Genomic DNA, 25253 nt, shown 5'->3' with positions numbered 1-25253 from the left:
AGGCTGAAGAAAATCTCCCAAGAAGAAAAACGGTCACCCTTACCGAAGTGTGAGCTGTTATGATATGGCAACAGTTCCCTGAAGTGCCCGGCCCTACCATCTGCGGAGGAAGAAAGCGGATGGGAGAGAGAAAGAAGCAGACAGGAGAGACGGGCAGTGACTGCAGAGGAACCCAACGCGGGAGTCACCTGATGAATTTCTCAAGGGGAGAAGGAGGGAGGGAGGAATAAATGCATACCATCAGTCCACACGCCTTTCCACACACAACATTTCGGCTACCCTTTCGTTATTACTTTTCTCTTGCCCAGCGGCCCGTGATGATCCAAAGAATTTAAGTCACTTGGATCAGCAACAGGTGGAGGAGGAAAGAGACGGAAGGACGCAGTGATCTGTCCTGGTGGCCCCCCCAAAGCGACGTAGCCTGGGGCAGGAATGGGAGACAGTCGTCCGAGAGGGGTACCCCACTCTCGCCAAGAACTATGTGAGACTGGGAGATCGGCTGGAAGAGGTCCGAGGCTGGTTGGAGGCAGGATGGCAAAGCCGCGATCAGGCGCCGGGCTTCCCCGGCAGGATGCGGGCATCGCCCGCAGGACGCGAGAACGGAGGAGAAGCGGGGGAGACCCCAGAGAAACTCACTTTCTTGCTCAGGTAAAAGAACATCCTGGGAACCCCGAGAGGACGACCCCAGCCGTCAAGGCCCCGCAACAGGAAACTTCTTTTCAGTCAGCAACCGTGAGTATCAGCGGCTCTTAGATGCTCCCGTCGCCCAGGCAACCGCCGCCGCGCGGTCGCATCCGGGGCGCCGTGGGCACTTCCGGTGTCGCCCTCGCACGGGCTCCGGGTTTCGTGCGCCTGCGCGGACGTCGGCGACATTAAAGGAGCGGTGGTTGCAGGGCCGAAAGTGTGGCTGGATGTGGTCTCTTCGCTTCTGGGCTCTTTTGCCCTTCGCCTGGGGCCGGGTCGCCTCAGTGCTAGCGGGCTCGGCGTACACGCCACACCTGGAATGATGCAGATGGAACTTGCCTGCGGTGTCAGTATGAACTCAGGACAGGCGCCCATTCAAATGAGGTCACAAATACTGGGTATTTTGGAAGCCCCGAAGTCCCAACATTGTTGAAAGGGAAAAGTCATTTACTGTATTTGGTAAGCTGGCGCCGTCGGCCTAAAGAAAGAGCAAACGTGCGTTTTCAGTGCTTACAAACCTTCCCATGCGCCTTTGGGAGTTGGAGAACCCTCAGAGCAGTTTGGGGACAGGAGATTGTGTTTATGATGTTTGTTTCATAACTTTTTAACAGTTTAAGCTGTTACTGCAGCCTAAGGGTCCTTATAAAAAGAACATGTATGAGCTTTGGGCTATTACAGCATGTAACTGCCATTGGGGCATAGCCTTCCATTTTTAAATACTGATTGAGGGTGTTCGTTATTTTCTCGCCTGTTGAATATTCTCTTCTTTTACTACCTTATTTCTTTCTTCATTTTTCCTTTGTTCTTTTTGAAAGCTTGGAGAGTTACAAATCACCACAATTTTAGGCACAGGGCAGGAACTCCCATGAAATTGTTTAGTCTCACCGATTTTTTATTTCTCTCTGGTTTTTCCTTTTACCATATTCTGTGGCTACCACTTGATTTGTATAATCTGGCATAGACTTTATGCAGTGGTAGCTTCTTTCTCCAACCCGGGCAGATGTTCAGATCTTTTGACCTGAGTCTATGTGCCTCACCCAACACACTCAAGAATTGAAATGATCCTAGTGCCTTTCCTCTGAAACCTAAACCCCAGCTAAAAGCAGATGTTCCTTCGACCCTAAAATGTCTTTACTATGGTGTCCCTACTCTAGGCAAAACAATATGCTTTCTGCATCCTACCACTCCAAGACTATTCTACATATCCTATGATTACATATCCTCTTGGCCAATGTGCCTAGCCAAACACACAAATCAGGTCTCCCTGAGAAATTCTTTCCAAACTTAACCCCCGTCCCGTTCAGATAATATATTTCTTTCTTTTCAAATGTATGTGTATCTGTTTTTTCAGCACCAAACTGTAAATTCCTAAAATATGTTGGCACCTGCTCATGGGCTCCCTATACTGGATTCATAAAACAAATCAGTATTATCTAAGCCAGGGGATTGCAATCAACTGGTCAGGTTTAAGACCTGATTAGCTGAAGCTAGTTACTGATGGTCACACTGTTAAAAAGTCATCTCTTTAAATACCTCTCCCTAGTTCTTGCCCGTGAGCTCTCATGTATTCCTTCTGTAGCACCATTTCTCTGTGATATATTAATGTGTATGACTGATTCTGTGCTCGAATTAAGTTTGGAAAATAATACTACTCTATGTCATGTCTTTTCAAAAATGTTAAGAAATAACAATATATGTTTCATATAATATATACTGCCTTGATGTATTTTTCATTTCTTCCTTTTAAAGTTTATATTTTAGACTTTTTACCGTTTTCTGGGTTTACTTCTGTAGGTTATATTTGCTTCTCAGGTGCATATATTAATGTACCCTCATCATTATTTCATCTAAATTTAGATAATTTTGTTTTATTCCCTCTCCAACAACATTCTTGATTAAAGCCTTTCTATTTAACCTAAACTTACATTTTTAACCTTAACAGCATGAGGTTAAATTATAGGAAGAGTCACAACATTTTGTCCTTTGACAAGAAGCTGTTATATATTCAGAATAATTGTTAATTCAGTTTAAGGAAATATGTTAATAGACAAAATTGATATGTCACCAAAAAAAGGCATGACAATAATATGTAAAGATATTAACTTTTTTATTATACTAAAGACCATACAAACCAAAAGAATTGACTAGTACACAATTTAAAGGACTATTTTCTTCTAAAAGTTATAGGCTTTAAAGCTCAAAAAAATTATGTGTATCATATATATAAGTGAAAAAAGGTTAGGCTTATCACTAACATTTCAAAAGACAACATTAGGTTTTGTCACTTGTTACAGCAATATTTATAAATATATAATTTTATTGATAGGATCTTAAAGTAAAACAATAAAGTCAATTTAGGCTTTTTTGTCCTTTGTAAAAGGTTATAACACTCTTAATTCACAACTAAAGTCTTTAGTTGTGTTTTTCTTTGTAACATCAAAATGAATTAAAAATGGCAATGTGATGTTCACTTGATCTGTATTCACTATTTTTAGATATGTGTATTACAACCCCTGATCACAGCTTCAATAATACTCTAGTAAAAAAACAAAAATGTTAAGCAAACATTTCTAAATGATATTCATCTCAGTTTAATTATATGAATTTTTGTATGTGTAAATACTTTGTATAATTTACACTCTCAGTAATAAGACTGGTTTATTCTATAAATACTATCAAAAGAAAATAGATCAAAAGTTCCCATTGTAAGTAGGGTTATCTTACTAATATGAACATTTAAAAATAAAATGGCTCAATTAGTAAAGAAGGAAAGAAACATTATACTTCTCATTCTATTTCTACCAACCATTTCACAGTCAGAGCTTAGAGACACTAAAGTTTGTTCTTAATAAGGATCTGGACATTTATTTCCTTAGAAAAATGGTGCTGATTCTCCAGAAGATCCTCATACTACTTATCCAGTAATATTCAAGCATTTGTATTGGCAAATTATTAGCAGGAACATTGGAGTATGCAAAAGTATTAAATACACCAAGCTCTCCATATTTCCAGGTGAAAAAATTGAGCAATTTAACGATGTATTTGTCCGTATTCATTTGCTTGCAGCTTCTCCAAAATGTCATCAAGTGGCTAGTTGTTAAGGCCAACACCATTTATTTTCAGACATTAGAAAACATAAACATACTTTCAAACACCTCAAAACAAGATAAAAGAAAATAATTACTTTCTATTGTAAATAAAGAAAAAGAGTGAAATTGTTTTGTCCCAAAAGTCTCATTTAATCTAAAACTCCAGAAATTCTATTCTTTAGAGAGCACGATATAAAGCAGTGGTCTTCAAACATTTTTGCTCATAAATCCTCTAAAATAATTTTGACAAATAAGTGATGTCATGCATATTTAAATTATATTTAGTTTTCATAAGCTTTAGTTACAAAATGTGCAATTTCTGCTACATTATAAATATTGAATCTTTAAAGTAAAATTTAAATGTCTTTCAAATATGTCCTGTGTAATATTAATAACATACTGAATTGATACCTACTATCATTCTTCTAAAATAAAATATTTAAAATAAAGGAATTTGTATTTCCATGAATTTCTATTTCCTTTCTACTTTCTCCTCAGAATTTTATTGTGATTTGAATCTTGGAAATCTTTTCTTGAGCACGCCATTGTACTTCTCTGAAGTAAACTATACATTAACAAGCACATACACATTTATATTGAAATTACCTTTAAATTAATTTTTCTTGACCATGAAGGCCCTAAATTTTTTTTTAAATCATCTGGATTGAGTTACCATTACAACTATGATGAACACATAATTGATCCGAACAACAAACAAATTACAAATTTTGACATAAAATCATTAAAAATAAAAGGTAAAATTTAATTGGAAAGATATCTTAATGGGACAGAATAGGGGAGCAGTGTTTATGAAGGCTTGAATAAAAAAACTGTTGAATTGTCCCTTTGTTTGGCTCTCTGGAGATTGTACTTTTCCAAGAAATTCACCTTGGTAAGACTCAGGCTATGTGGCAGGTATGCCTTTCATGTTTAAAGTTAGGAGAATGGTGGTCCTGAAGTGAGAGATGCGAAAAGAATGCCAGCTGACCCCAAGTAGCATTTTAGGCAGATCAATTTAAGGAAGTGAAGGATTTGAAAACAGATTCCTTTAAAATATTCTGTGTACCCCCCGAAAGTCTCTGCTACTCCTAGGGTGTCCCCATCACAATTTGGCACTCTTCTAAAGTCCCTAGGAACAGTATTGTTAACTTGAGCTGTGCTAAGAAAAAGTACTTTTCCTAAATTACTCCTTTGACTAAAGAACTGATTTTGAAAGTTTCTGAGATGGTACCATGTTATATTTTGAAATCTGCTTTTTGACCACGTGGGTAGCCAAAGTGTATAATTATGTGTCATCTGAGCTGTCACACCCCACCAATCAGCTGACTCCTTCTGTACAGTACAGATTCTGAACTAAGAAGGCCACATGGAGGAATCAGCATAATAGCTCCATGTGTTACTGAGAGCTCAGTTAGGAGCATGTACTGCCATGGAAAAGCACGAGAAAGAAATAGCTGGGCAGCTTTTACATGTAAGTATTAAATGGGTGCAATGGTCTATTAAAACATTTTAAAAGAACTCAATTTGAAAAATAAAAGCTGTGTAATACTATTGCTCATCTTAAAACTTAACATGGGTCTTATCCTGTGGAATATCCTAAAATGTTTGGCTCAATTATAGTACCTAGTTGGCTTCAAGGAGAAGCAGAAAACCTTCCAGAAAGGATATGTTTGGTGTTCAGCCTCTGCAGATAGGAGCTGACCTTATCCTGGAATGCCAGTGTGGCTTCACACCCACAAGCTGTTTCTGTGGAGATGAGTCTTCGCGCTTCTTCAATGGCTGATGACAATGACAGTACACAAAATGTGATAGCTAATTAGACATCATAGCAAATCAGGAAATCTATGATTCGATCTTTCCCTTTTTTCCCCCCCGACGAAGATTTGCCCTAAGCTAACATCTGCTGCAACCTTCCTCTTTTTGTATGTAAGCTGCCACCACAGCATGGCCACTGACGGAAGAGTGGTGTAGGTCTGCACCCAGAAACTGAACCCAGGCCACCAAAGTGGAGCACACCGAACTTAACCACTGGGTCACCGGGGCTGGCCCTTAATATTTCCACTTTTTTTTTTTTATTTTTTTTAAAGATTTTATTTTTTTCCTTTTTCTCCCCAAAGTCCCCCAGTACACAGTTGTATATTCTTCATTGTGGGTCCTTCCAGTTGTGGCATGTGGGATGCTGCCTCAGCATGGTTTGATGAGCAGTGCCATGTCTGCGCCCAGGATCCGAACCAACGAAACACTGGGTCGCCTGCAGTGGAGCACGAGAACTTAACCACTCGGCCACGGGGCCAGTCCCAATATTTCCATTTTTGACACTTACCTAAGTGCATTTTTCTGAGAGGTAAAAGCATATAAGAATACACAGAAAGAGGAGAAAATACTTTGGAATGTTAATGTCACAGAAGAAATTGTATTAGGAGATGCTGGGAAAAGATTACAGTTGTCAAACCTGGGTGATGGTCATTATATTATTTCCTTTACTTTTGTCATTGAAATGTTCCATGATACGAAGTAAATTTTTAAAAAGATGGTGTAGGGGGAAGCCAAGAATGTAGAGCTAAATCAATTAACCTTGTGATACTGTGTCCTCACTGAGAAATGAAAATGAGGAAAACAGTCCTCTATTTGTGCAGCCAAATATTTCAAGGATTAAAACTAGATAATCCCTGATTTCCTATACAGACTACTAGTCTATTGAATGGTTTGAATTGAGATTTCTAGTTCTCACTCATAAATACTTTGAAACCAAAAATTTAGGTGTTCTTGACATTTAAGCAAAGAAGCTGGGAGAATGATAATGCTGACTCCCATTGCTTTCTCTAATTCAGTGCAGTTATTCCTACTCAATACCAGAGCCCCGAAAGTTGCCCGACAGAAGTAAGAGTAACTTCCCAGGTCTGCAGACTGAGGAACAATCTTCCAACTGAGTCGTACTAATGTCTGCACAATCTTCCAGCACTGTTGCCTGAGGACAGGAAGTGGTCCTTTGCACCTACATTTTCTCCCACATTCTATAAAGATATGATACAGCACTTAGACTGTAAATTCACTTGATTGAATATAATCTATCTATCCAAATCCTGTTGAACCTTTTGGGGACAACCAGCTCAAATCCCATCTCAATCAGTCAGTATGCCAGAAAGTATCTACTGAATATCAAGGACATGCCCAGCATCCCTGTACAGAGGATAAAATGGATACATTAGAGACTTTTCTAGTGTCTGTCTTGCCTGATAGACTATAAACCCTGTGAGGGCAGGGGCCTCAGTGGGATATTCTAATTAAAACATAGAAAATTGGAAAACTGGAATGTAGCACAATTGAAAGTTGAGAGATGGATCCACTCACAATAGCATCAAAAAGAATAAAATATGTAGGAGTAATTTTAACAAAAGAAGTGCAAGACTTGTGCCCTGCAAATGACAAAACATTCATTGTCTCCCGTTCCTTCCTCAGGACCTAATAGGATACTCGACATAGAACAGTAGCTCCATGAATACTTGCTGAGCAAATCAGTAAGTGAATGGCTAAACAAATGAGGTCAGAGCCTAAACCATTATAATCATGCTGGATTCCCCAGCTTCCAGGAGAAGAAAAAATGCCCAAGACTGATATTTCTGAAGATTGAACACTTAGGTAGAGTGACGGTAGCCAGACGAATTCAAATTCTAAAAGGAAGCTGCTCCTTCTTAGACCCACCCTCCCCAAGAAACTGATCCATACTTTACTTTGAGTGAAGAAATATCCACTGAGTAACCGTGGGGTGTTATGGTAGATGCTGGGAATACAGACAAAACCTACTGCCCTTGGGGGTTGGGGTTTACAATCTGCAGGAGCATAACATGAGTCCAAAACTCAGCCCCTGACTTTTCTCCCTCAAATCTGCTCCACCCTCAGTCTTCCTCACCTCAATAAAGACACCCCATCCTCCTCGTTGCTCAAGTCTGAAATATGAAAGCCATGCTTATTCCTCCCCTGCCTTATCCCCCATGTCCAATATATCACCAAGCCCCGTTCATTCTACCTCCTTCATTGAATCCGTTTACTTCTATCACCGTTGTCACCATCCTAACCCAAGCCTGGACCACTGCAATAGCCTCCAAACTCTTCTCCCCATTCTGCTCTTCATCCTCTCCAGTCTGCTCTTCATACAGCAGCTAGAGTGACTTTTAAAAATATAAACAGAATTATGTTACTCCACTGCTTAAAACCCTCCAATGACTTCCCATTTCCCGAAGTATAAAAAATAAACTCCTTTCCCTTAAGCCAGAAGATCAGCATGGTTTGGCCCCTGCCTAACTCTCCAAACTATCTTACACCACACTTCCCCCGGCTGATCGTGCTTCCATCATACCAGCTGCCTTTCACTTCCTCTCCCCGTTAAAGCCACCACACAGGACGTGGCATGGCTCTCCCTCCCTCTTTTCCCAGCACTCCAGTCTCAACCTAACTACGGCTGATCCACGAGTCTCAAATGTCTCTTCTTCCACTCCCGACCTGAAGTAGGTTCCTTCAACTCCCATTCTCTCAGGACCTTGTTCGTTTCTATCATTGCTCTTATTAACTTATAACTTTGCTTTTGACTTGTCCTTCTCCCCTATACCGTTAGCAAAGACCGTACATGTTTTGTTCACAACTGAATACCTAGTGCCTAGAGCACAGTAGGTGCTATATATATTGAATGGATGAAGGAATGATTGAAGGAACACACACAAGTAACCACCACCACACAAGGTGTCTGGCGCTGAAAGAGAGGATAAGGTTCAATAGAAGGATAAGGGGAACTCTGGTAGAGGGGGTGAAAGCTGAACTAGCCCTGGAAATTAGAAAAGAAACAAACAAACATTATTTGGTAATATTTGATTCATGCAAAGTAGTTTATAGAACACTTATGTAAGTTATAAAGCATAATAAAAATAAACACTACTAAAAATAAAAATAAATTTAAAAAACCTGCACTACTTAAGAATTAAAATATCATGAATTTTGTTACAGAGACATCATTTAAGAAGTAAAGATAAACACAATCTACGAGAAGATATCTGTAACACATAAGAACAACACAGAATTTATATCCATAAATGTGAAGAGTTCCTATGAATCCATAAGAAAAATACAAATAACCCAATAGGAAAATACAAAAACAGCATAAATAGCATTTCCAAATAAGAAACTCAAATGACCAATAAACATAAGAAGAGATGCTTAACCTCACTGGTAACCAGGAAATGGAAAAATAAAGACAATGGGGAGATACTTCTTTACATCCACTAGATTGACAAAAATTTAATCCAACAAAACCAAACGTTGGCAAGGATATGGTTCTTGATTTTGACAAGTAAAAGTGGTGAGGGAAGTGGATCACAGCAAAGGATGGAAACAGGAGCTTGCAGGGCATGCTCCCGGAATTCAAATAGTCCAGGTGGCTGGACCACAGGACTTGGGGAGAAGGAGGGAACCTGGGGGCAAATGTAGGGACAGATTGAAGAAGAGTGGCTCCCAGGCACAGGGACAGAGGGTAATGGAGTGTTACTGTTTAATGGGCACAGAGCTTTACTTTAGGATAATAAAAAAGTTCTGGAGATGGATAGTGGTGATGGTTGCACAACAACGTGAATGTACTTAATGCCACCAAACTGTACACTTAAAATGGTTACAATGCCAAATTGTATGTTGTGTGTATTTTATCACCACAACAAAAAAAACCCGACTCAGATAAGAAGAGACCGAAATTAGCAAGAAAAACCCACTGAGAAAGGATGGAATCAGATCACAGAGGGAAGAATGCCTGGAGGAGGAGTAGAATGGCTTCCTTCTGAAGACAGCTGGGAACGACTCCAGGATTCTGACCCGGAGAAAGCCTTAGAACTGTGCTTCAGACTTGGAGAGAGGAAAGCTACTCCTAGAAGATTTCCCCACCAAACGAAATAGGCTTAAAGGGACAGTCTTTACCTGAACACGTCTTCTTGTCCTCATTCAAGGTGAAGCCTGGGTAACATTCGCAGTGGTAGGACGCTGCCCCGTCACTCACACACAGGTGCTGGCAGCCGTGAGAGCCCAGAGCGCACCTGTTACGAACTAACCAGGAAGGGCGCAAGGAAAAAATATTCACAAATCACAACAGGAAGCTAAACACAGACTTTTGGGAGAAAAAGCTTCACTTTGGTCCCAAAAAGTGCAGAGAAGAAATCCCTCAGTTGTCAGCAACAAGTCTCTCATGTTCCAGAAGGAAAAAGTCTATTTTCCACTCCACATCTCACATCCCTTTAGCCTCACCTTGTATTGTGTACACTCCTTCCTTTTTTGTTTTTTGTAGATATCTGGGGGTGCCTTTTTTTCCCTACCTGCAGCACTGGGGCTGCACTGAGTCTTGACCATCCGTGCCTCCAACGTGTCCAGCTATATGTGGATCAGCGTTGCCATCACCATAAATAACTTATCAGGGACCTATTTGCACACAGAGCCAAGTGTGATGCTGCACAAAAAGGACTACATGGCCCAAGAAGTAGGGCAGAAAACAGTGACCTGGGCACACACACACCCGCACACATATGCACACACATGCACGCATGCAGACAGAGAGAAAAACAATAACCAATAATGGTGATGATGATGATGATGATGCGGACAATTGGATGGTGAAGTATTTATCACCTGCCACAAGTAAATACATTTCACAGAGGAAGACAGTTTGCCCAAATTTGAGTGGGGAGCAGAGAAAAGTGGCATTCTAGTCCCATGACCCAACTGGCCCAGGACAACTGAAAACAGCAACGCTCCTTCAGTAAACCCAGAAAGGCTTCCTGGCAGACACAGGTTCTTCTGCCTTTGCAGGGCCCAAACCAGCTTATTTGTTCCCCTCTAACTCTCAAGTGTTATCCATGGTCAAAAGCCTTCCATGGCTCACCATTGCCTATAAACTAGCTTTGTGTGAAATGCAAAGCCCTCTGTAATCTACCCATGAAGTGTCTTTCCAACTTAAACTCTGACATCCCCCTTCATCACTACAATTCAGATTGTCTCAGTAAAACGTCTAAGAGCAGAACGTTTCATTTTTCCCTCATCCCAGCTTAGCAGCCACTCTAGAATTACCAGCTGGGCATGCGTCCACCCCCGGCCTCTGATCTGGGGCTCCACACTTAATTTACAAGACTTCCTACTACCCAGCAAGGGGAAAGCAGATCATTAGGGGGCTCTGACCCATGTTATATACTTCAGTTTGGGAACAGTAATCATTATTACTTTAAAGTCTATCAACACTGTGGGTTCTCTTGTATTTCTCTTCTATCTCCCTTAGCTCTGTGGTGCTTTGCACCGTGAGACAGTATGGCTTAGTATGGCTTACCGTTTAACAGCATACGTAACCACCAGAGCAAGGGCCTGTGTTCAAATCCTGGCTCTGCTACTCACTAGCCAAGTGACCATGGGCAAGTTACTTAATCTGTCTGTGCCTCAGTTTCTTCATAAGGTTCTGTGATCATTAGCTGTGTGACTGTCTCTAAACTCGTGTATGGCATACAGCAGGCATTGAAGAATGTTGGGTACCTGCCTGGTATCTGGTATTGCCTGGAGTAGTCCGCCTTAATTGAAACTCTTCTTTGATGTTTTATGTTGTTTTTTTAATAAAATGTTCCATTTGTTCCATAATATCTGTTAGTTTAAATGTAAATTTGTTTTCGTTTCCTTTCCCAAGCTCTTCAACATTCTTGGCAGCTTACAGTACTAAGTGGGATCCTTGTAAGCAGTTTAAGTAGCACAGCCCTGAGTCCTCCCACCCTAGCTGATTTAGTCTTACCCCCTGAACAAAACAACAGAAGCCACCCCCTTGCCTGTGCTCCATCTAAACCTTCCCCATCTAAACTCCTCCACCTAAACCTTCCCATCCCCTGAGGCCCATCTCCAGTCCCACCCCCCCTGCCTCCACAGCCCTTAGTTACTGGCAGTCCTTCCCCCTGGCTACTTAGTCTCTGCTTTCCTAAGGCGTTGGTTCTCTTTGCACCCAGCCTGTAAGTGGCTGAGAGGCAGAAAATATGCTCCACAGCGCTTAGCACAGTCCTGGGGACAAAATAGGTGTTCAGTACTCTTTCATTAATTTCATTTTTTTAAAAAATAGAATTGGTGATATGCCATTTCCCTTAATCTCTCTTGAAAAGGTCACATAATATATCTCCTCAAGAGACAGGAAAATACACATACAATCTTAGAAAATATTCAATAGGCCAAACTAAACACCACCTGGAAAGCTAGGAATTTCTCTTAGGAGTCTTTTTACATTATAAATATCACCCTGCTCTGCCAGTGTGTTTAAATCAAATTAATGAGGATTAGCAGTACTGGCATGCGCTTATTACCCAAGGCGTAGGCTCAGATTCACTGAAGATTGGTCATCTAGAAACTGTCAGGAAGGACTTGCTTCAAACTCACTAGAAGATCTAATTCAGTCATTTACAAAGTCCCCTTTACTAAACGATCCAGCTTTCAGATTAACGCTACAGAGAAGTTCCAGGCCAAGTTTTAATTGGAAAAAGATCAGTTCAGCCTATCACACCAGTTACTCTCCAACTGCTTCCTCCAAAGTTTCCTATTTGTTTTACAAGTCCCCAGTGTACAGAGCTATAAAATTTTCCTGAATAGGGATCCTACATTCAATTCACTTTTCTCATATCCCCTACTCCCTACCCATTTCCAGTAATTTTCTGAAGTGAGTGATGTTCGCAAAATCTAATGAGCTCATTGCCCTCTGAGAAATGTGAGCCTTGGTCTGACAGCACCATAGAATGTCTAAAGCCCATTTCTTTAAATTACCTTTAAGAATCTCTCGCCTTACATGAAAAGATGCTCATCATCACCGATCATCAGGGAAACACAAATCAAAACTACACTAAGATTTCACCTTATGCCCGTTAGAATGGCAATAATAACCAAGACAACAAAATAACAAATGTTGGAGAGGTTGTAGAGAAAAAGGAACCCTCATCCACTACTGGTGGGAATGCAAACTGGTGCAGCGACTATGGAAAACAGTATGGAGATTTCTCAAAAAATTAAAAATAGAAATACCATATGACCCAGCCATCCCACTACTGGGTATCTATCCAAAGAACTTAAAATCAGCAATTCAAAGAGACTCATGTACCCCTATGTTCATTGCAGCATTATTCACAATAGCCAGGACATGCAAGCAACCTAAGCGCCCATCAACTGATGACTGGATAAAGAAGACATCGTATATTTATACAATGGAATACTATTCAGCCATAAAAAATGATAAAATCGTCCCATTCACAACAACATGGATGGTCCTTGAGGGTATTATGTTAAATGAAATAAGCCAGATAGAGAAAGACAAACTCCCTAAGATTCCACTCATATGTGGACGATAAACAAAGAGAACAGATTAGTGGTTACTAGGGGGAAAGGGGGTGGGGGGTGGAAACAAAGGGTGAAGGGGCGCACCCATAAGATGACTGACAAATAATAATATACAACTGTAATTTCACAATGTTGTAAACTATCATAACCTCAATTTTAAAAAAAGGAGAAAAAAAAGAATCTCTCGCCTTGTGAATTGCAAGTTGGTTTCACTGCAATAGAAAGAGCCAAGTATGAAAGAATGTGTTGAGTGAAGACTTACCTGAACACGTTTTATTATCTTCATTCAGAGTGTAGCCCTGATAGCATTCACAGTGATGGGACCCAGGTCTGTCATTCACACAAATGTGTTGACAGCCGTGTGTACCAAAAGCACATTGATCTTGAGCTGCCAAACCAAAGTCAAGGAGAAAAGAAATTAAGTGTGAAGTCTTTTATTACCTATAGATAGATATTTTCTTATTTGCGGATAGAAATATATAAGAGGAAAGCTTATTAGAAACCATTCAAAGCCATCAGTAATATTTACTCTTACTAGAAGTAGCTGAGTTAAACAAAATCTTACGCACACAATAATTATTCTTCTACTTTCTCCAACTCCTTTTCAAAATCATCTACATTGAGTTTTTATCATCTAAGTATCTCGTAAATACTTTCTAAAGTATTCCTTTTAGGTTTATTGTATTTGTACCGAATCAGAGGGATTCTAAGAGCTGAGGCTAATTACACAAGATTCAGAAAAACATACAGCTTTGAGAAATTATAGTTGTACCCTCTCCTGTTATAAATCAGGAAACTGAGTCCAAAGGAGACCAACTGATTCAGACCAACATCAGAACTCAAGACTCAAATTTTTATTCAGTGAGCTTTTCTCTGCATTGACATGATATTTTTTAAGTATTTTTTATTTTTAAACTTTTCATTTTGAAATAATTTCAGGCTTATAAAAGAGGCAAAAATAGTACAAAGTACTATACTTCACCCAGTTTCCCCAAATGTTAACATCTTATATAACCATATAATTATCAAAACCAGGAAATGAAATTAACACTGATACAATATTATTAACGAATCCACAGATTCATTCATTACAAATCTACTACTCTAATCATTCAGAGTTTGCCAGTTGTTCCATTACTAACGTCCTTGTTCTGGTCCAGGGTCCAATCCAGAATCACACAGTGCATTAACTTGTCCCATTTCCTTAGTCTCCTCCAATCTAGGACATTTCCTCAGTCTGTCTTTGTCTTTCATGACTTTGACACTTTTGAAAAGTACTGGAAAATTATTTTGTAGTATGTCTTTCAATCTGGGTTTGTCTAATGTTTCCTCAGGATTCTGAAATTTTAGCAAGAATACCACAGAGGAGCTGTTGTGCCTTCACTGTGTCATGTCAGGAGACACACAATGTCACTATATGTCATTACTGGTGATGTTAACTTTGATCACTTGGTTAAAGTGGCGTCTGCCAGATTTCTCCACTGTGAAGTTACTGTTTTTCCCTTTGTAAGTAGTAAGTATCTTCTGGAATGTTCTTTGATCTTAACTTACTAAATTGACTTTAGCATTTGGAAAGGCCTGTTAGCTGGGTACAGAGAAGGAAATGAATAACACACTACACATGTGGGCCGTGATACACACATGCTGCCATTTCTAACTTTTCTAATAAGACTTAGAAATGGGAAAAGTCCAAGGGTGGCAAGAGAGGAAAACAGACCAAGTTCCCCATCAACGTGACCTCCCCCTCCAACGCTGGCTAGGGAAGGAGGGAGAAAGAGAAAATCCTCCGCCACAGGTTAAACTCACCTGAACAAGTTTTCCTGTCTTCATTTAAGGTATAACCCTCGTAGCACTCACAATGATAGGAGCCAGTTCTCTCGTTCACACAGATGTGTTCACATCCATGAGTATTCAGAGCACACTTATCGATAGCTATCAGTGTGAACACATAGGAAACATGTGGTGAATAAATACAGGCCACACACCCACCCACACACACACTTCTAATGAAATGGGGCAGCTTGGCACAAGAGGAAGGCTACTGAACCAGAGGTTGCGAACCAACTTCCTGGTCTTGACTCTTTCATTAACAGACCTCATGACATACGTAAGTCTTTTTCCTTCTTTGGGTCTCAATTTCATTATCTCTAAAATCAGTAGGTTGAATTAAATGATCTCTAAGATTTCTTCCTCTCAAAACCTTTCTCTAGGATTTAAAAAAGTGGATCTAATTTCCATTCTTCACTGACTTTATGTGAGCATTCATATACCAGAAGAGTGAGGACCTCTCTAAATTTTCTTCCACTCCCAGATTCCATGAGCATCTATGGTCATACAGACAAAGGGGTAGCTTGAATTTAATTAAATAAAATCCAGGAAAAATTCCAAATCCTCCAAAGGACCAAGAGTTTTGGCCCCCTTCCTAGTAAGGAAGGCTAGTAAGGGCCAGTAAGCACTTTTTCCTACTAACCTTTTTCTCTAAAACTAGTAGTAAGTTTGTAATAGGCTGATTTGTGTATTATTTCACTTTTCTCCTCGTGTTCTTTTCAAGAAAAATTGTTGCTAGACAACAGTAAACCAGCCAAAAGGCAGTTAGGAGAAAAACATAAGGCGAGTCCAAAACGTAGAGAGTGAGTCCCCAGATAAGTTCTAGTCAGCACCACCCCTTGAGGAGGCCTCACCTGAACACGTCTTCCCATCGGCATTCAGGGAATAGCCCTGGCTGCACTCGCAATGGTGCTTGCCTTCCCCGTCACTCACACATACATGCTGGCACTGGTGTGTGCCAAGCATGCACGGGTCCGGAGCTGTGCAAGAAGTTTACAACAGTCAGTGTCGACACGAAAGAAGCATTGCAGGTAGTTTTTTCCCAAGTCGAAAAGGCATCGCTCTCCGGGTTCCCCTCCGATTCGATCTTTAGTTCACTGTAAAAATCGGCTATTTGATTTCTGCCCCTGGCTTATTAATAATAAACACCACTCTTAAACTAGTAATGATACTAATTTAAAATCACAGGCCTTGTTGTTGACTTTCTCAAAGGAGAAAGGGAATTTTGAATTTGGACCTGAAGCCAAACACTCACATGGGTCAGGCAACTTGACACTTTATTCAACTTATCAATCTGCCCAAGAAAAAGACTTTTGCTTCCCAACTCTAAGAAATGAGGAGAAGAATAATGCGCTTCCTGAAGGTCTATGAGCTAGTTGTCCCACTGCAGTCAGAATCCAGTTTCCAAGGGTTCTGTAGTTTGAATTCTAAACAAAATTCACCCTCAGGTGTCCCTCTAGGCCTGGAACTCACTCACTCTCGGGCGGCAATACATATTTGAACATGCATATGGTGGAGGGCTACGTGGGTAGCTGCCTTCTAAACATGCAGCAGGGGTTCTGGAGCCCCAATGGATAGTATGCAACTTCAGAGCCTTTAACGTCTGCAAGGAGAGTAAACTCATATGCTATATACAAACAGATAAAAAGAAAAAGAAGAACAAAATAGATGAGATTACGTTCGCTAAACTGCATCCCCATCTTTTTACTCCTGGAGCTGTTTACATCTCATTGGATTTTTTTCCTATGACATGTTTTGAAAGGAGAATCAATGAATTTAGTCATTTCTGAGAAACCAAGGAGGCCTGTTGGAGGAGGCTGGCACCCCCGTGGCAGGTAACCCAGCCTCCACTGCTTTGGCAACAGGACAAGGCTAATATTTTCCCAAGAAGGGCCCTTTCATGGAATGATCTTTCCAGCCCGTTGACTACAACAAGCTGCCCCTCAGTCTTTTTTCCATAGAGAGGACATTTTCCCCCCAGAACAAGCAGGTCTTTTGTACCAGAAGGAAAAGATTGCCACTCACCACTTGTTACTTTTATGGCCTTCAAGCCCAACCCAGGTGCTAGCTTTGAGACCCAACTTTGCCACAGACCACCATCTCTATGGAAAAGCTCTCACCCACAAGCACAGGGGGGTTTCCTGGGAGAAAGAAAGCCATTTTCTTTTGGGAAACTAATGAATGTTACGTAGATACCACCAAAGCCAATGACGGCGTGTCAAGGCCCAGTGTTCTGGGACAGGAAAGACAAGGGGACCTGCCAAGTCTGGCTGAGATGAGGTCAAACTTTGCTCCAGACCAAGACTTCATCTCCCATTTCCTGACAAACCGGCGACTGCTGAGTTTCACATTAATTTAGATATAAAGTCTCCTTGAAATTTACAGTTATAATTATCGGTTCACTTGTTTGTCTCATCCCCTAGACTGTTGCTTGAAGGTAGGGAGGGACTACCTTTGTCTTTGTATCATCAGGGATCAATAAATGTGTGTTGAATAAATAAATGTGGAATAGATATACTACAGCAAAAGTGACCTATGTTTTAAAACTCTCTAGGACTAGAAATTTGTCCACACTGACTTGGATGATTCCATAGAGGGCTTTGAAAGATTACCTCCAAATGATAAAAGATTAAAGCATGAATAAACATAGGTAGCCAGATACAAATTACAAATAAGAAAATTTAAAAATAAAAATAAAGTATGAGTCCACAAATTCATAATTCTGATCAGTGACTAAAACTAAACATCAGCCTTGAATGAATTCATATTCATGGATTTGGCTAATTTATGCTAAAAAATTCTAATTAAATTAGCATGTTCATATTCCAACTCCATCCTAAAGGAAGAAAGGAGCAGAAGGATGAAAGAATGATTAAAAAAAAAAACCTGCTTCCTGTTCTCAAGTGAACTGAAATCCCCACGTCCCTGATTCCTAATGCTGTGCCCCCACAAAGAATAATCAGAGAAAGAGCCAAATCTGAAAACTAGAGTATTCACTAAACGGACACTCGGCCTGACAGTTACGCTGGCATCCAGGCCAGCTGATCCTTCCACGGACAGACACAGCTCCCTGTCTTCTGCAGGAAAACAAGCCGAGTTCTGTTAAATCTAGAGATGGTAAAGCTAAAGAAAATATCTGGAAAAAATGTAGTGGTGGGCAGAGGGGAGAAGAGAGGTGTCTTGCGTTTTTTATTTTTATTTTTTTCTGACCCCATGAAGGAACAGCAGGATCATTTATCCTGGATATTTCCAGACCTTCGCATTTCTAATGCAAACATGAAGATTTTATGAGCAAACCAAGTTATACATAAGGCAGCTCAATATTTCTAAACCAACAACATGTGTTTAAGTTGGTAAAAAACACAAAAAAGCATCGCTTATATTTAAATTTTCCATAAAATTTCTACCAAAAATAAAAAATAAATCTCTTTTTTTTAAGGGCTACACAACGTCTGAATATAACATTCCTTTTCAGCTGAAAGCAAAGACTTACCGCAAAAGGTTTCCTGGAATCTAGAGGAAAGTTTCTCAATGACCCCATAGGTCTCCACGTAGAAGACGTGCTCGTCCAGGGGTTCGCTGGCAATGACCTTGAGGGACTCCATGTCTGCCCGGTCCACGCCCACGGCGTAGAGCTCAATACCGGACGCCCGGGCCCGAGCCGCCACCTCGTTCACCTGGTCCTGGGGCCTCCCGTCTGTCACGATGATGGCCACCTTCGGGATGTTGTAGCTGGGCACCCGAGCTCCCGCCTCCACTGTGAAGGCTTCATCCATCGCTGTCTGGATGGCCAGGCCCGACATGGTGCCTGTAGACAAGGGTGTGATTCGAGCCACAGCCTGTTTCAAGGACTGCTTATCCGAGTGGGTGTTGAGATGGAACTCGATCTTCACGGTGCTAGCATAGTTCACCACTGCCACTCGCGTGTCCGCCGGCCCAATGTCCAGAGTGTCGATTATCTGGGAGACAAATGTTTTCACCTTGGTGAACTCCAGGGGCCTGACGCTTCGAGAACTGTCGATGATAAAAACCAAGTCCAACGGCCTGCTCTTGCAAACACCTGCAAAGAAGGGTGTGGGGAACAGAAAAGACTAAGCAATGATCAGACAGCAATCAGAAATGGGGCAATCCTCACACTGGAGAGCTCAGGGATTAGAGGCCAGGCAGGGGAGCATCCCCAAATACCCCACTGTCTGCTATCTTCCTGAAGACCATCCTGCCCTTGGATGTTGAAAACACCAAGGCCTTCAGAATTCCCTAGTGAGAATTCACATCGAGGCACCCAGTTTCCTCAAATATCTCACCTACAGGCTGCTGAGCCCTGGAATTTCACTTAGAACCTCACCCTTCTGCTTAAGGGTTTGTCCCCAAGGTTCCTCTTGACTTCCAGGAATGAATGGACTCCAGACCTTTCCTGGGCACCTCGACCATCTGAGGCAATGGGACAAAGTGTCCTGAACAGTGTAAAAGGTGAACTTGGGGCAGCCTCACTCACACTCCCCTACAAGGCCTTCCAGACCCCTCGGACAGCGGCTGAGTCTGAGGCGAGGCACAATAGTGCTCTTCTGGAGGCTTCTTTCTTTTACTCCACTTCCAAAGGGGAGAAAACTGTTCCAGAGCAGCCCTAAATTCTCCCGCCATCTGTCACTCACTCATGTTTCGTGAACTTTGGGGCCCAAATAGCCTGAGCTAGTGTAAAGTAGAAAGAGGATCGACAACTTAATCAGATCCATGATTACTTCCAACTCTGTGAGTGTGCCTTGTTTTAAAAAGCAGTGATTTCCACCTGGATCTATCCTACTGCCCCGCCCCACCCCCCCTACCCCCCCACCCCCCCCCCGACAAACTCTCTCAGGCAGCTCTCTTTCATTTTGTCATTCACCAAATATGTTTTTGAGGGTCTACCATGTATTAAGCTCTGGGGCTACAAAAGCCAATAAGCCAGATTTCCTGCTTCCTCAAGGAACTCATATCTTTCCTCCACAAAAGGACCTGGCACATTGTAGTAACACAGTAAACTTTTGTTTTCATCTCTTCTTCTTATCCTTTTCCCCCCAGTCTCATTCTACACTCCTCCCTCTCCTCGCCAGCAAAACCAAATCCCAAAGTCAGGACTGGCTATGAGAGAAGCCAGTTATCACGTCTTTTTCAAATCATTCCCCCTTCTCTCCTTGCACACGCAGGGGCCGCACACACACGTTGTACAATGGAAATGAGATCATTCCTGAGCACAAAGTGTGAATCAGGGTTCTTTCCTTTCCTAATAGGGGGCTGGAAGTTGATGCTACTCTAAAAAGGCAATGTGCTCAGTGAGTAGTGAAGAAAGATGGATGGAAAATAAATTCCTAGGCTAAGTAGTTGATAACAGAAAAAGTCCTATGTGGAACAAGAATTATGCCTCTGTAGTTTTCTTTTAAAAACTGAAAACTGGGGCCGGCCCCGTGGCCAAGTGGTTGAGTTTGCACACTCCGCTTCAGCAGCCGGGGGTTTCACCAATTCGGATCCTGGTCGCGGACACGGTGCCGCTCATCAGGCCGTGTCGAAGTGGCATCCCACATGCCACAGCTGGAAGGACTCACAACTAAAAATATACAACTATGTACCAGGGGGCTTTGGGGAGAAAAAGGAAAAATAAAATCTTAAAAAAACTGAAAATTATCAGTGGTCGCCAGGGGAAGGGGGGAGGTGGTCACAAAGGGAGAAGTGGTGCACCTATAAGATGACTGACAAATAATAATGTACAACTGAAATTTCACAAGGTTGTAAACTATCATAACCTCAATAAAAAATAAAATAGAAAAAAATTTTTGAAAAGAAAAAAACCCTGGAAATTATCCTCTTGGTTTTATCCTGCTTCCTGGAGGTATTCAATTCATAAAATAAATAATCTTACTTTCAATAACACTTTAGAGATCACAGGGTACCAACACAACAGCCCTGTGAAGTCAGAAGTGCAGAGGTTGTTTTTACGCCCATTCTACAAGTGAGAAACCTGAGTCTCAGGGAGGCGTGAGATCTAGAAAGTGGTAGAACATGGATGGGACTCCGAGTTTCCTGACTCTCAGCCCAAAGGGGCTTTTCAGTGCATGGTTGCCTCTCTCTGAGGCAACATTTTACACCACAAAATCAACATTATCTCATGTACCTGGTAAACACCTTGCTTGTTGACTTTGAGCCATCAACCTCAAATATGCTGTATGTCATGTATTTAATTAAGTCAAAAGAATTAGGAGCCACTCCCAGGGCCGAGTGGTTAGGTTTGCGTGCTCTGCTTTGGTGGTCCAGGGTTTCGCCGGTTCGGATCCTGGGCGCAGACATGGCACCACTCGTCAAGCCATGCTGAGGTGGCGTCCCACACAGCACAACCAGAGACATTCACAACTAGAATCTACAACTAGGTAACGCGGGGCTTTGGGAAGAAGAAGAAGAAGAAGAAAAAGAAGATTGGCAACAGTTTTAGCTCAGGTACCAATCTAAAAAAAAAAAGGAATTGTCTTTTTTTTAAAACAACGACTCTAGAATTTCATTTCTTCCCTGATTACCATGCATCGGGAGCAAGGAAGAACCATCCTGAAAATCCTTCCTGGAGATGGATCTAGTATTTTTGCATATTTGGAGTAAAAGAAAAAATGCATGGTGAATAGGAACCCCATATTTGACAGTGCTTTCACTAACACCCAAATGGTGTCCTTACCAATATCAAGGTTGTGGTCTTATAAGTAAATGTGCATGATTCCTTCCTTGTCTGGTTGGTTTTTCACACGGACTCCTCCGTGGGGGGCTACGGGGGTGTGGTGGGCACCCCCACCCCCACCCCACCAAAGCTGTCCATGTCCTAACTCCCGGAACCTGTAAGTATGCTACTTTACATGGCAAAGGAGACTTTGCAGATGTGATTAAGTTAAAGACCTTGAGACGGGGAGGTTATCCGGGATTATTCAGGTGGGTCCAATGTAATTACAAAGGCCCCTAAAAGTGGAAGAGGGAGGCAGAAAAGGAGATCTGAGTGATGACATGTGAGAAGGACTCCACCCGCCTTTGGTGGCTTTGACAAACGGAGGGAAAATGCCATGAGCCAAGGAATGAGGGCAGCCTCTAGAAGCTGAAAAAGGCAAAGAAACCGATTCTCCCCCAGATCCTTCCAAAAGGCATGCAGCCCTGCTGACACCTTAATTGTAGCCCAATGAGACTAATGTCAGACTTCTCATCTACAGATCTCTCAAGTCCATGTGCGTTGTTTAAGCCACTAAGTTCATGGTAATTTATTACAGAGGAATGGAAAACTAATACAGGAGGCTTGACCCGGATGGCAGGAAATTCTGTGAGCATCTGGTTACTTCCTGATTCGGACCCCTTTGCAACATCTGTTTCTGAATCTCACTCTCCTTTATTAGATGGCAGCACTCTGAGTCTCAGAAACCAAGAAAGTGAGAATCCAAATTTCCTAAAATGTTTCCATACTCACAATATCGCCAATTTCTGGTAGTCCTGCTAGAAATAAAAGCCCACAGCAAAGCTTGGTGATGTCTGGTTGCAAAAAGGAGGGAATTTGGAAAATGGTGGAATGTGGTGTTTATTAAAGGATTATCATTCAATATTGGTTTCGATGCCAGGTAATAAAGGACCAGTGCTGCTCAGGGGAACATGGCCACCCCATACAGAATCTCTCCTCCCTCTCCCAGTCCCTTCCCTGAGGGAGGAGCATCAGGACCAGAGGTAAGATTAACTTTTAGAAGAAAAGCTTTCCCCTACCCCTTCTCCTGGCCTGGAGCAACCAGCTGGGTACAAGCAGAATTTAACCCGCGTGAATCCTGGCACTTCCCAGCTCAATGACAATGCTGCCATCATTTCAAATCCAGCCTGCAGGGGCTAGGGCAAGAAAGAATCCCTTGTACCCTTTCTCAGCACTATTCAGAAAGGCGCAGGAAGGGATAGACAACACAAATCAATCTCAGGCATGAAGCATCACTGGCCAGATGAGACAGGACACCAAGAAAATGGTTTGGTGCAGCCTCTCCTTAGCAAGACTGAAGCTGGACTTTTTGGTAATTAAGATAAAAATCTTATGTAAACCATATTAAGAGCTTGGTAGCTTGGAGCAGCGGAAAGACCTTTGCTTGGGCTATCAGAACCCTGAGTTTTACTCCAGGCTCTGAAACTGATTTGCTGGGTTCCTTCACTTTTATAAGCCTCAGTTTCCCTGCACATGCTGTTAGGGATTGTGTCAGATGACCTTCCAGCTCTGCTGCTCCAGGAGCTTTGTTCTACCACAGGAACCAACTACTAACCCAAAAGGGAAATGGAATTGTTCACCAAAGACCAAAGTGTCTTGGGTGTTGGAGGATGGAAGAGAGCACAGGCTGGAGTTGAAGCCCATCAGTTCAAGCAGAACATCTGGTCAGGGGCAGGAGAACAGAGGGTGAGACCAGGATGGTTACAAGACAGGTCTGGGGCATCCGGGAGGCTCCTCAGGTTTCTTTCCTGACCTCACACCCCCACCCTGGACCTTCCAGTTCCAGTTCTGGCTTAGATCCCAGATGGGACTGAGGCAACCTGAGGGCTGGGGTCAGGCAGAGAAGGTCACACGGCGATCTGGGGTGATGGAGATGGAGTGACTTCCAGAACTAAAAGCAGAATCTCAGGAAGGGTTTATTCTTCCGAACCGAAAGGTAGGGACTGGGACAGGGAGCTGGGAGGCGCCCAGGCGCTCCCACAGCTGCCCTATCCTCCCCGCCCAAATTGCAGAGCGAAGTGGCTGGTTTGGAGCTTCGGGAGACCCAAATTCTAGCCCTGACTATGAGTGACCTCGAGCATCTCCCTTCCTTCTCTGGACCTCAGTTTCCCCACGGGATTCAACAGGAGGGATTCTTTCTCTTCACCACGGTCTAGCTCAGGCTGGGATGGAGGGAACACATCCCTGGGCAGGCGAGCGAGGTTTCCCCTCCTCATTCGATGCCAGATTCTCCTGCCCACCTACAGCTCCCTCCCGGCCCCGGCCCTGGATCTCCCCCTCCCTCCTGCCAGGTGTCCCTCCCGGGTGCCCTTCGCGGCCTCTCGGCCTAGAGTCCCTCTCCCGCGCCGCCTGGGCCGTACCTGCGCCGCGCGCCCCGCCGGGCTGACCGGGCCCCAGAGTCGGCGCGCCGGAGGGGGCGGCCGGAGCGGAGCGGCGCCCGGGGCTGCCCAATGGGCCGCGGGGCACCAGCCTCCAGAAGCCGGGGCGCGCCGGGAGGCCGGGAGCGGCGGGCGGCGGCAGCAGCAGCAGCGGCCAGAGCAACAGGAGCAGTCCCGGGAAGGGTCGCGGCATGGCGGGCTCGGGGCGGCTCCCGTGTGGGTCGTCTGGGCGTCGCTCGCTCGCGGGCCTGCGCGCGGCACCCCGGCGGCCGATTTAAAGGTCCCGCGGCCTCGGGCCCCGCCCACCCAGGAACCCCGCCCACCCTGGGCCGCGCCCACTCGGGAACCCAGCCCGCCCTAGCGCCCCGGGCGGACAAGGAGCGCTGTCCGCGCATTCCAGCGGCGGAAACCGAATGTCTGCGGCGCCCGTCCGGCCTCGTCTGGGTGGGCTTCACTGGCGCCTCCCAGCCCGGCTCTGCTTCTCTCGAACCCAGGGCCTGGGCCTGTCCATGGCCGCAGCCTGTCCGACCCGCTACTCTTCCTCCATTCTCCCTCCTCCCCCCGCAGGGCCTGACCCCCGGGATCCCCGTTGAGGAGGCCCCGGCCTCTGTGATCCCGCTTCGTCCAGGTGTGCTTGCCGCGAGCTTTCATCTTGGTCGTCACACTGCATTCCTTTCCCCAGCCAAGTAACCCAAGTTTTGCTATGGGCTCTCCGTTAAAAAAAGAAAAGCCTCACAGATTCTAGCAGCATGAATAGAAATGCTGTCAGCCGAGCTTCAAACATTTGTACTTATATTACTGAGAATAGAAAGCCAAGCATACATTCCCCAGAGAGCCCTGTTAACGGGAAGGACAGCATGTACCCGCAGAAGCTTCAAAGGCTCTCCCTACATCCCATTTCCTCTCCGGAAGAGCCATCATGGCAGCATAGGGCTGGAGGCGCTCAGGGGACCCTCCAGGAACTCACTGCCTACTGGGAGAGAAAGAAGCATAAATGGTGGACTGTCCAAGGGAACATGGTGACTTTAGGAAAGGGAGACTGGCTCTGCCGGAGGAAATCAGGCAGGCTTCGAAAAGCAGGTGACATTTGAGCTGGATCTTAAAACAGGGTAATGAACATCAGTTGCAACAGATCCTTTCTGGTCTTCCTGCTTCCAGACTATTGCC

The 25253-nt window shown here is 43.3% G+C and overlaps 2 protein-coding genes across 3 annotated transcripts in view; both read right to left on the bottom strand.

Moving 5' to 3' along the window:
- WDR35 (WD repeat domain 35) overlaps positions 1-799 on the bottom strand; it is a 56241-nt gene extending 55442 nt beyond the window's left edge. For both annotated transcript variants that reach the window (XM_044771987.2, XM_014848041.3), the window contains exon 1: positions 637-799. In XM_044771987.2, the coding sequence (XP_044627922.2) occupies positions 637-660 (24 nt within the window). In that variant the 5' untranslated portion in view covers positions 661-799. The remainder of the gene's footprint in view (positions 1-636) is intronic.
- Positions 800-3693: 2894 nt separating this feature from the next.
- MATN3 (matrilin 3) lies at positions 3694-24401 on the bottom strand. Its single transcript, XM_014848176.3, has 8 exons — positions 24069-24401; positions 18469-19035; positions 15830-15955; positions 14955-15080; positions 13411-13536; positions 9729-9854; positions 5442-5552; positions 3694-3770 (listed from the first exon to the last, which is right to left on the bottom strand). The coding sequence occupies exons 1-8, from the start codon at positions 24277-24279 to the stop codon at positions 3715-3717; spliced, it is 1449 nt and encodes a 482-aa protein (XP_014703662.1). The 5' UTR covers positions 24280-24401; the 3' UTR covers positions 3694-3714.
- Between the last annotated feature and the right edge of the window lie 852 nt (positions 24402-25253).

This window comes from Equus asinus, chromosome 6, assembly GCF_041296235.1.
Source record: "Equus asinus isolate D_3611 breed Donkey chromosome 6, EquAss-T2T_v2, whole genome shotgun sequence".
Classification (NCBI taxonomy): domain Eukaryota; kingdom Metazoa; phylum Chordata; class Mammalia; order Perissodactyla; family Equidae; genus Equus; species Equus asinus.
This window is presented reverse-complemented; position numbering and strand designations above follow the sequence as displayed.

Excerpts from the sequence above, each read along its gene's own strand:
- MATN3 (XM_014848176.3), bottom strand. The coding sequence starts at position 24,279 with ATGCCGCGACCCTTCCCGGGACTGCTCCTGTTGCTCTGGCCGCTGCTG. Across the intron at positions 15,081-15,829 it reads CGATGGGAAGACGTGTTCAG|CTATCGATAAGTGTGCTCTG; the intron begins GTGAGGCCTCCT and ends TCACACTGATAG. Across the intron at positions 3,771-5,441 it reads GCAGAGGCTGAACACCAAAC|TTGATGACATTTTGGAGAAG; the intron begins ATATCCTTTCTG and ends ACAACTAGCCAC.